This window comes from Mastomys coucha, unplaced genomic scaffold (genome assembly GCF_008632895.1).
Source record: "Mastomys coucha isolate ucsf_1 unplaced genomic scaffold, UCSF_Mcou_1 pScaffold16, whole genome shotgun sequence".
In the NCBI taxonomy this organism is placed as follows: Eukaryota; Metazoa; Chordata; class Mammalia; order Rodentia; family Muridae; genus Mastomys; species Mastomys coucha.
In genome coordinates, this window is record NW_022196898.1 from 78,748,097 (window position 1) to 78,760,073 (window position 11,977).

The 11,977-nt window shown below is 46.1% G+C and overlaps 2 protein-coding genes across 2 annotated transcripts in view; one reads left to right on the plus strand and one right to left on the minus strand.

The window, feature by feature from the left end:
* Lef1 (lymphoid enhancer binding factor 1) overlaps positions 1-5,059 on the plus strand; it is a 115,306-nt gene extending 110,247 nt beyond the window's left edge. The window contains exon 12 of the mRNA XM_031375523.1: positions 4,390-5,059. The gene's annotated coding sequence lies outside the window, so the exon portion shown is untranslated. The remainder of the gene's footprint in view (positions 1-4,389) is intronic.
* Positions 5,060-7,602: 2,543 nt separating this feature from the next.
* Positions 7,603-11,977, minus strand: part of Hadh (hydroxyacyl-CoA dehydrogenase) — a 45,028-nt gene continuing 40,653 nt past the window's right edge. The window contains exons 7-8 of the mRNA XM_031375531.1: positions 9,650-9,766; positions 7,603-8,440 (exon numbers count right to left, since the gene is read on the minus strand). Of these exons, the coding sequence (XP_031231391.1) occupies positions 8,322-8,440; positions 9,650-9,766 (236 nt within the window). The 3' untranslated portion in view covers positions 7,603-8,321. The remainder of the gene's footprint in view (positions 8,441-9,649; positions 9,767-11,977) is intronic.

Genomic DNA, 11,977 nt, shown 5'->3' on the forward strand with positions numbered 1-11,977 from the left:
TTTTTTTTTTTTTTTTGTCTTGAGAGATCTTGTCCAGTAAGTGGCTTCTCTGTGATATACAATGGCTTCTGCCCTGGGAGGTGTCTGATAAAGCTAAACAGATAGCCAAACCCGCTCCTGTTGGAGGTCTCGTTTGGCAGCCCGTCTCACTTAGTTTTCTGATTTTTTTCTTTTTTTTTTTAATAACATCAAACCTTAACATCTCCTTTGAGCGAACCCATTTGCAGTGGTTTTTTTTTTTTTTTAAATTTCTTTTCACTCCTGTAAAAAGGCCAGCACTTGAATTGTTCTTTCTTTAAATGTTCTGTATTTGTATCTGTTTTTATTAGCTGATTAGTGGGAATTTATGCCAGTTGTTAAAATGAGCATTGACGTACCTGTTTTTTTTTTTTTTTTTAAATAGCAGGGCGCAGACAGCCTCTGCCCCAAACTTGTCATCCATCTTAACGTTTGTCATTCCAGTTTGAGTTAACGTGCTGAGCATTTTTTAAAAAGAAGCTTTGTAATAAAACATTTTTTTAAAAGTGTCATTTTATTAAGAATAAAGTTGCTCATAATTGCGAGTTGGTGGTGAACTGAACCCGAGGCCAGGACTTGGTGGGGCCCAGGAGCATCCCCTGTCACAACGGCCTTGTGAGTGCACAGGGCAGCCCCTGCCTCCCAGGCCTGCAGACCCCAGCATCTCCTCTCCCATACCAGGCACAGATGCGAAGCATAGTCAGTAGTGGGTTTCTCCTGGCACATCACAGGCTCCACTCAGGCTCCAGCGCTGGTGTGGAGAGGCTTCACCGGGCCTTCCCTCTTCAGAGCTCATTGGATCTCAACCTGAGCTCCCCACATCCCGGGGCCCAAGTGGTGAAGAAGTCACCCACCCTGTCCAGCTCCTCAGAGTCAAATCTTTCTCAGTGTTTAGTGATAGCCCATAATTTCCCCCCTACTACACGTTGCTATCTGATTTAGCAGAAACTACATACATTCAAGGTCTTTCACATTCAAGGTTTGGTATCACTGGCTAACTGAACTCCCTGAAATTCTCGTTCTCTTTCAGCCATGTATACAGCTGGGGAACAGCTGGCTCCCGTGCTTGTAATAGCCCTCCGCATACTGCACTTGAAGATTGCCACTAAATCACCCCTCAAATTTCTCTTCTCCAGGCTAAGTAATCCCGAGTCCTTGCGCCTTTCATCATGAGGCCTTTAATCATTTTCATTACTATCCTCTGGAACCTTTCCAATTCCTCTTCATTCAATCCTAAACTTGAACCAGGAAAAAACGTATTATGTTCCGGGGTCCTACTTGTTCTAAAGGTTTAATATTCAGCCATTCATTCAGGGATCATCTCCTTAACATGCATGGTTCAAGGCGCTCCAGCTGACTCTGCCATGGTGATCACTTGGGGAGTTAGCTACAAAAGCAAACATGGCAGACTGCTTTTCTGGGAGAGGAAGATGGAGTCTGGGAAATATGTTCATGAAAGATACAGCTAAGGGTAAGGCTCATTTCTAGTCATCCTGCCAACCTGCATTCTGGAGGCATTTGTACTAGGGAAGGAGAATCATGTATCTCCCCACTCCAAGAGACAGATTACAGAAGTTGCCTGTGGCTGGAGAGATTCTTTCTGGCCACTTCTATTTGATCTTTAAAGTGAATGTGTCTCCCTGCCCTGCAGCTAACACAAAGCACGGCCTTTCTGGGAGCCTCGCCTTGCCCAAGGTCACAGTTGGCACTGCCATCCTTAGAAATGGGTGTTTCCCTCCTGTTTTAGTTGGTTTGGTTGCCAGGGTTACCGGCAACACCTGTCCAGTTGGGAGGGACCTTCCAACTGTTTCATGACGATATGGCTATCCAAATGCAAACAGTTTTCCTCCCACAGCTAAGTCCAAGGCTGCAACAATGTAGAAAGGTCTTAATGGATAAACCCAACAGGAGGGGAAATGTAAACTTCTCAGCACACAGCAACAGTGTAGCAAACCTCCCACTGCACAGGATGAGACTTTATGCAAAAGAGCTAATGTGACATTAGTGAGTGAGACCTCCAGGGGGCACCAGGATTCCAGGCCCCAGGGAGCTGCCCCTTACAACCTCCACTCATGAACCCCAACTGCTTTCAAGTAGGAGCTGCGAACATCGAAGTACTGCTAGAAAAAATGAGATCCTAAATCTCTGTAGAGTATGATAAAGATGCCATTGGTTTTCTCAGGCGTCCTGGAAGCCGCTGTTTAATGAACAAACATCATCATCCTCAGAGAGATTGAAGGAGAAGGTACTACCATGTGGACACTGATACACAATAGTAATACAGAACTTTAATTCGTATACTCAAGAACTCAAGTCAAAGGGAGAGGGGTTGTTTTTCTTTATCGAAGAAATGATGCTACGCATTTGTTGATGCCATATCTGTTTCACAGTGAGGCTGTCTTAAATAACCAGCCAGGCATGTTGGTACACACCTGCGATCTCAGACAGTTTGTGAAGTGGACTTCCCCTTGAGATCTAATTTGTTAGGAAATATTGTCCAGCCCATTGTAAGAATTGTCCTGTCTGTCCAGGCAGTGGTGGCACACGCCTTTAATCCCAGCACTTGGGAGGCAGAGGCAGGCCTGGTCTACAGGCCTGAGGCTACACAGAGAAACCCTGTTTCGAAAAACAAAAACAAAAAAAAAAGGAATCATCCCGTTTGTATGGCCATAAAACGCTGGTGCTCCGTCCTATTCAGGGTAGTACTAAGGGGTCCTTAACCAGCCTGTTTTGAACTCAAGAATGGTATGGCATTGACAAGGGGAGGTGGTGTTCGTATATTAGTCACCTACACTGGTGGGCACATTCACTAAATCTCAACATCTGTCTTTTAGATTTTTTTTATTTTGCACGTGTTTGCATGGATGTGAGTGCCTCAAATCTGTGGGGAGGCCAGAGGACAACTTGTACAGCTTTTCTCCTTCTACCATGTGGTTCCGGGGTATTAAACTCTGTTCATCAGGCTTGGCAGCCTTTATACACTGAGCTGTCTGCTGGGCCATAGCATATTTTTAAGGCATGATCTTACTAGGTGCTCACAATCCTCCTGCCTCCACCTCCCCAACGCTGAGGTTACAGATGAAATATTTTTGCTGGATCTAGATTGAGATGTTAATGGCGAAATCAATTCATCTCCATATTACATGTGTGGGAGACACCGGCAGAACACACATGTGCCAGATGGGAAGGAGAACTGCACACATGAGCTGCAGATGTGCTGCAGATGTGGCCCTACGTCATCTCCGGTGGCTCTGCAGAAGCGGCAGAATTAGTGGAGCTGACATTTTCTACCTTTCTCACAGAATCTGAAGTCAGTGGCATTGGTGAATGACATCTTATGCTGTGATGTTTTCTCCATTGCAAAAAGGGTATATGAGGTATAGAATAGAAAGCCCCACAAGCTGGTCTAGTTATTGTTGTCACTGGCCTTTAAGGCTTTATTACTATTTTATGAGTGTCCTTATATAAATGTTATATATATGTGTATGTATATGTGTATATGTGTCTATGCATGTATGTATGTATGCGTGTATATGAGTGTATGCATGTATGTATGTATGCTTGTGTGTATGTATGTACCATGTGTATGCCTCGCACCCTTGAAAGTCAGAACGGGGAATCAGAGCCCTAGGAACTAGAGTTACAGAGGGTTGTGAGCCACCATGTTGGTGCTAGGAACCAATCCTAGGTCCTCTGTTAGAGCAGCAAGTGCTCTTCACCACCGAGCCATCTCTCCAGCACCGCAGGCTTTTCCTTCACTCAATGCTATTTAACAAGGGCCCCAGGTCTGGCTTGCCCAACTTGTATACCCCCCAAGACGAGGTGTGTGTGGTGTTTATTTGGGGGGCTTAACAAAGTCCAGAGGTAAACTGTGGATGATCTGACTTTTCGTGACACTTGCTGGCATCTGCCACACAGGCTCTACCTGCCACCTTCCTCAGGTTCTAGGTAGTGGAGCCTGTCCCTCCATTTCTAGCCTCGAGCATCCACACCATCAGATGGCCTTTGCTTCATGCTCTGTGAGGCACTTGTTTCTAGCCTCGAGCATCCACACCATCAGATGGCCTTTGCTCCTTAAGGCACTTGACAGCTGCAACTATTTTAAAAGATTTTTTTTTTTTTTTTTAAATTAAGCCTGGATGTGTGTGGGCTTGTACCCATGCATGCAATGCCCAATGGAGGCCAGAAGATGGCATCCTCTGGAGCTGGTTACAGGCAGCTGTGAGTGGCCTGACAGGAGAGCTAGGAACCCAGATGGGTTCTCTGCAAGGATACATGCCCTTAAACCACTGAGCCCTCTTCCTCTCTCCCTCCCTTCTCCCTCTCCCCTTCCCTTCTCCCCGCCCCTTCCTCCCCACATCCCCTTGACAGATTAGCATCTCAGACAGGATGGTGAGGTCTTCAGCCAGTAGAGATGTGTGATGTCAAGTGTTGCCAGAAACCGTGGGATACACAGAGACTCAGAAGAGGAGGGAGCCGCTAGCTACAGATCGCATCTATGAACTGCTGCCCCGTGCCCCTGCATTTGGAATCCTTTTGATTCTAATATAAGGGTGCCAAGCATTGCTCTTCCCGTAAAACCATCCCCAACCTAACTGTGCTCACCCAAGACTTAAGAAAGTGCATACAGACCAGTGTGCTGGCACACAGTAAGCTCAGCAGCTCAGGAGGTAAAGGCAGCCCTTCCCCCGGTAGCTGTGGAAGTCAGGTAGGAGCCAGGAGACCCTGTAGCTCATTCCCTAGGTATAAAGTACTCAGGGTTGTGGTAACCCCACGGCTTCCTCTCCAGTGGGCCCCTCTGCACTCCCCAAGACATGCATCATCCTTTGAGATCTGACCATTAGCACCCCCAAGGAAAGGTTCTGACACCATGTCCACCTTAACAGATCCATCGAGACAAGAACCCCTCTGGGTTTACTCAGGCAAAGTGAGGCTGAGGACCACAGGCCATCTGGGGCCTGTCGAAGCCCAAGGTATGAAGAGAACTGGTAATCTTCCAGCAGTCACAATCGGTGGATGGAAATAAAACCCAGCATCAGGGCCATTGACAGCGCTGTATCTTCAGTGGTGAAACCGTGCTTTGTCATCTCAACAGGGTAACTAAGAAAAGGTGACAAAGCAGATGGGAAAAAAAAACCCTGTGATCATGATGACCACATCATTTAAAAAAAAAAAAATAGGACACAACCAAATGGGTTCTTTCAAAGTATGGTGTTATAGTTCAGTTGTCAGAGTGCTTGTGAGGCACACAGTATGTCCTGGGTTCAGTTCCCAGCACTCAAGGGGGTGGAGGGGGCAGGAAGATCAAGGTTATTCTGGGCTCTGTATGGAATTTGAGATGAGCTTGGGATACATAAGGCTCTGTCTCCAGGTGGGGGGATAAGAGGGACCATAGTGGTGGTGACCCCATCACTCAAGGATTTTTAGGTTACTATTTATGTTGCCCCAATGCTTGTTAGCAAGAACATTTCCCCGTGGAATTACAACCACACCTTGTATTTTTAATAGACTTAAGTTACTTAGGTTGAAGTGTTAAGGGGATTAAAATTAAGGTGAGACGACAAAAGCCCATGTGTCATGTATGAACAGCTTAACTCACCAAGAGCGAGCACCACCAGCATGTGCTGGTGTGTAAGCCATCAATCATATATTGGTTTTACTTTCTTCAGCTGCAAATAGTCCAATCTCAAACAAGTTCCTGGAAGTCGACCTTAGCCAGACTTAACCACCTGGCAGAATTCAGTGACGGATCCCTTTATAAAAGGTTTTGTAGGATGGAGGATAGCCCACATCATTCTTGAACTCACAATCATCCTCTCTCCACCTCCCAAGTTCAGGGCTTACAGGTATGTGCCACCCTACACTTGGCTAACACCAGCATTTCTTGGGATCAACACCTGTTTCCCAGTAACCGCCCGCTACATCAATCAACAGTTCCCTAAAAACAGACCTCAGACCCGGTGTCAGCAAGTTAAACAATGTCTCCCCCTCAGCTGCTGTTATTAACAATAACAGTAAATCTCCATGGACATTGAAAGATCGTAGGTTTTGTCCTGTAACCTGTTTGCAAAATAATCAAAGAATTTCCTTTGAAATTTTCGCGTCTGTCAGATGAATCAATGTCAACAAGGGGTTGTGCAAGAAGCATGTTTTTGTTGTTGTTGTTTTGTTTTGTTTTTTTGTTTTTTTACCTAAAATCTGGTATTGACTTTCCAATGCCATAGAAGATTCATTAGAAGGCAACTTTAGAAGCCAAGAACCAGGCCCATCCCCAACTAGGACGACCAAAAGCAAGGTAAGAAAGCTCAAGGATGGAAGTCCTACTAAGGTTGATTTTCAGGCAGAGCCATGGAAGGGCACAGGAGACCACTCCCCAAGTGCAAATTCGAGAAGAGGAGAAAGTTCCAGATCCCTCCTTGTCCATCTCCCAGACCAGAATGCATGGGATGGATATAATACGATGGCAGGCAAAGGAATTGAGAGGCTGAGCCTTCTGAGTGTCTGGCAGGATCAAAGTGCATTTAGAAGTACCACCCAGAAACTCCCTCCCCGCCCCGGGAGCCTCGGGCAGCAGCCGTCGGTTGCACCACTAAGCGCTCTCTCTTTCCTGAAACTTAGTGGCTAGGAAAGAGCTCGGTCATTTTCAGGAGTGCCCACATCCTCTGTAGACTCTGGTTAGAGGGTGACAAACTGAAGCCTGTGGGTCAGGGGTCACAGCAAAGAGTAAGAGGTAGCCTGAGGACAAACAGAGCTGTGAGGCCACAGGTGCCCCACAGGTGACAGTGGGGCAGACCTCCCTCTAGCAGCTTCCCTCCCGGGACCAGGCACTATGGAAGACTAGCATCAGCCAGGTTCTGGTGTGCTGCTAGGCAGAAATGCATATAGGTGTGCACTTTCTCACTCTGTCAGACACCCAAAGCAGCAAAAATGAATAAGCTCTCTCTGAGGGCGTGCAGAATAGGAGAGAGAAAAACAAAAACATCCTGATAAAACGGTGACCTACAATAAATACTTACCTGCTCTGGGGAAGAACTATCTGAAAATCGAGATTTGATGTGTTCAGAGTCATTCTTTTGCTTATATCATTAAAAATCGAGATCTGATCCAGAACCTGCTACTGAATATCTGATGACCTTGGACGCATCCCTTAAGCTCTCTGCAAATGAAGCCACTGGACCTCAGGGCTTCAGATGTCTTTCCAACTCCTTCCATTCTATCATGGAAGACACTCTGTCAACCCAATGATTAAAAGAATCTTAGGTTACGTTGTTTGACTTTGTTGGCAAAGAAGAAACAGATGTTCTTAAAAACTGCTCTTTGTACCCTTATGACTATTTGACTGGTAAGAAACATAGACCGGCCTCTCTCTCTCTCTCTCTCTCTCTCTCTCTCTCTCTCTCTCTCTCTCTCTCTCTCTCTCTCTCTCTCTCTCTCTCTCTCTCTCTCTCTCACACACACACACACACACACACACACACACACACACACACACGCCCTGTCCCCCCTCCCTCCTGTGCTGTCACTTCAGTACCAGCCAGAGGTCAGAGAAGATGGGCCCATGTTTATAATTACTTAAGCATTTTATGCTTTTAAGTTATATAAGTTTGTTTATTCCCATTCTAATGTTTACAGATTAAAAGATTTCATTTTAGTAGAGTCGATTCATAGGCACTTTGTAGCACTGACTCCTCCTGAGGAAACGAGAGGGACAGATAGCGGCGGCTAAGATCTGAATGGCCTCAGAGATAGACCCTTCCCCCAAAACCAAGCTCACAGGTATGTGCCCACCACTCTAGGAGTCCTGTCCTGATGAGAGGTAAGAAAGACAGAACATTTTCCGTTACGTCCAGAACGAAGGCTACGGCTCGTGGCTGCAGGCTGCAAATGATCCCAGGCAGGCAAGACCTCAGGAGCACTGGCTGCTGCCCTTAGATGCATCTGTAGGCACGATGGCTCCTGCCCCTGGGGTTCAACACCGATAAACACAGCATACTCGTTCTCAGAAGAAGAGTGAAGGAATCTAAGCAATGCTTTTTACAAAAAAAGGGAAGGTTCAGAAAAAAAGGTGTTTGCTCCAAGGCACCAAAGGTATAATGCTTTTCAGAAAAATTCACAGAGAACAGACTAAACTAGAGAATTCGATCTCAGTGGAAGAACCCCATGACTGCAACTAGTCAAAAGATTACTTCAGAGAGACTGCAAGGGAGGGCCCACTGAGCCACCCATGGCAAGCCTCGAAACCACCGCCCAGAGCGAGCTCATCCTTGTCCCGTGGCTGGCTGGAGGAGTTGTTAGGGGAAGTATCACTTGTATTTGTAAAAGCCTTCTCCGGTCTTCTTGCCCAGCTTCTTCTGGGCCACCAGACTGTTCATGGAAGGACTGGGCTGAAATAAGGGGTTCTCTGGCTCCATCTCATGCCACCCTGTTGAGAGGAAGGACAAAGCTTCATTAGGTTTTGACATTCTCAGGGCACACCTGGGGCACAGAACCCACACAGACCATCATGGCACGGTTCATGGGCACAGCCACTGATCCTTCAGTGGGTATGACACTATTTGCCTGTGCTGCTAGAAGCCTACTTCCATTGCAAGGCTCCTTGCTGCCCGGCACTTCCTGCAAACCAATGCAAAGGCCCAAGAGAAAGGCACAGATAGAAACTGGAAAGACAGTTTTCCAGATCCATGCCAAATCCTGGGTTGTTCCCATAGGTGTTTCACAGCCTCACGTAATTTCAAATTTCTTAAGTCAACTAAAACCCTTTTCCTCCCCAGTATTTAAAGGTTTTGGGTGAAATGCTAGAGCAGTATAATACATTTGACTTCAGAATTCCAGCTTAATAATTATTTTGATTTCAATGGAGGTAACACACATTGGCTCACGATGCCATGACACAGTGTACCACCGTCAATATCCTGACTTTGGTTCTGCACTGTGGTTATTCAAGATACACCTATTGGAGGGGAAACTGAAGGGCGCATGGGACCCGAGTTATACTAGAAACACCTATAAATCTGTAGTTGGATCCAAATGAAAGTTTAAAAACAGATGCCCTGCTAAGCAACAACAGGCCATCTCGCTCCTTCTGGGCCGTCCATTAGTGTGAATCTCTAGCCTGCTGCTATGGCCGGAACTGCTCTGTCCCCGGAGGCTGGTCTGCTGAATCCTTCTAGAGTTGAGGCCTGGAAAGGTACTCACAGGGTTCTACCCACACAAATGGACTTGAAATTTTCTCAGGGGTGGGTCAAATCTAGTGACTAGATTAGTTTTGAGAGGGTAGACAGTTACAAACCAGGGTCATCCCATACCCACACCTAAGACCCGTCTGTATTCGGCCGTTTTGCTTCTTAGCCTCTCTGCCATGCTGTGACAAAGCCAGGTACATTATCCTGTCATTTGGAACATCTCTAGCTATCAGAACCAAGAGACACACAACTCTTTTTTTTTTCCCCCCTTTATAAAGAATCCTACCTCAGGCATTTGGTCACGGTAACACAAAATGGACTAGGTAAGGCAGGATTTTGAAAAGTCTTAAGATTCATGTAATTGTTTCCTAATTGACATTACAACTTACAGTTCTAAGAGACCAATTCAACCCAGTGGGAAAAACAAAGAGAAGGGTTTAAAAACCTACCATCTAAGATGAACTTTGTAGTATCCAGTCCAACATAGTCAAGAAGCTCAAACGGACCCATGGGATAGCCAGCTCCCAGCTTCATCGCTGTATCGATGTCTTCCTTCGACGCATCGCCTGCAGAGACAAGGGCTCCACATCTTCCACCACCTTTCCCAGGCCTTCCCCCCATTCCCTAGGCCACCTTTAGAACCACCAGGATTTTATAGACACACATATTCAGAAAATGTCTAAAAGTCCATGTTCCTGGTATGGTTAAGATTTCTGCCTCAGATCACATGTTACACTGGTCATAAGCTTTTCAAACCAACTGCAACAAATGAGGAACCTTCTAGACTCTGCTGCCCAGTTCGTGGAATGAGCCGCCTGGCCCTGGGAGCACTGCCTCCCTCACAGCTTCAGATTTGCCAAGTCTAGAATCCTTCACAGAAATGTCATTTAACATTAGAGAGAATTCTTTTATAAATGGGCTTCATAACTATGCACCCCATACACATGTACACACATATATACACATATGCACACATCAAACATATCCACACATATATACTTACACATGCACACATGTATACACATACTCACATATACACATACAAACAAGCACTTATACACATATGCACGCATTTACACACACATATATTCACACACACAAACAAACTCATACATGCTTAGGTTTCTGTTTATGTGTTGCATTTGTTTTGTTTTGCTTTTTAATTGCCTGTTTTACAAAGGGCATTCTACTGGGCCTATATTCACAGTGAAGGCACCTGCTTAAGGACAGCCCAGATGGATAGAGCCACCATGCTCCACTTGCTGTGCATTACTGAGAGCAGTTTTCTCAAGTGTTTAAGCATTCATCTACAATGCCCAGCTCCTTCCTGTCATTCTAAGAGACACTATAAATAAATAAATAAATAAATAATCTTTAAGAAATTAGAATTAGAGGCGTCTAAGAACTTACACTTTGACTTTTAGGTAGTAAGAACGTAAAAAATAGTCACACATATGAACCTCACCAGGTGGTCTCCACATACCCCATTCTCCCTCCTGAGCCCCTGGCTGGGTGAGGCATTAAGCCTAAGGTCACAAGCCTATTATATCTTTTTGTTTGTTTGTTTATTTTTTGTTTTTCGAGACAGGGTTTCTTTATGTAGCCCTGGTTCTCCTGGAACTCACTCTGTAGACCAGGCTGGCCTCAAACTCAGAAATCCGCCTGCCTCTGCCTCGCAAGTGCTGGGATTAAAGGCGTGCGCCACCACTGAGCTATTATGTCTATTATGTACCGGGCAGTAGACACTTGGAATGAGACAAGGGCAAAGCGTTCAAGCTACTGGTGAGGTTAACGGGGGTGGGGGTAAAGAGGAGGATGAGGATGAGGAGGATGAGCAGCAGCAGCAGCAAACACTGAAGCATCCAAACTGGCTCACGATGTGTGGGCAAAGATGAAGAGCTGCACTCAGACTTCGCCAGGTCACCCCTCCTCCTCTGAGGCCCAGGTTCTGAAGAGTGAAGAGAATCTCAAAGGAGCTGGAAGGGCACCGCAGACAGGCACCACGGCACATGCGCAGAGGACATGAGAAGGTACGCGTAGTACAGACAGGGCTCTGACACCATGGCTCACACAAGCATTGTTCAGGGTGCAGAGACACGTGATGCTAAAGCTGCCTCCAGATACCAGAAGTAACATCCTTACAGGCTCCTGCCCCAGGACTGCTTCCTACGCGCCGTGGCCTGGGCCTGGAACAGTAAGCCTTCCTACCCCTTCAAGCCTTAACCTCATCCTTGCTCCAGGCTTCTGCTCAGATGGCTCCAATCAGAACTTCTCCCCCCACGCCCCCACTCCCACTCTGCAGTGCTTGAAACAGTAGCAGCTAGGGCTGGGAGGGAGCCAGGACACCCATCATCGCTGTGTCTGTCTCCACGGCTGTCTGAGCCTTATCGACAGCTCATTTCAACAGGCAGTGTCCCCTCAAGAGAATGCACACGCCCTGGGACAGAAATCTAACAGCCTCTAACCTAACCTAAAGCCATTTAATCAAACCCATAGTCAGAGCCAAAGGCAAGACTAGAATTCCCAATTCAGACCCTCCAAAGTTATTGAATGGTACAAAGGTTTTTTTTAAATCAGTACTCTTATACAAAGTCAGCACAATTCTAATTATAAAAACAAAAGCAAAAACAAAAACTTAAAGCCAATCAGAGTAAACAGGCAAAGAGAAAAAGACAGAAAAGCAACAGATACAAGATGTTGGCCAAGAGGGAGTTACACATAGCATGCTTTAGACGTAAAGTGTGCCCAGTACTTGTCTGAGAACTTGGTGGCAAAAA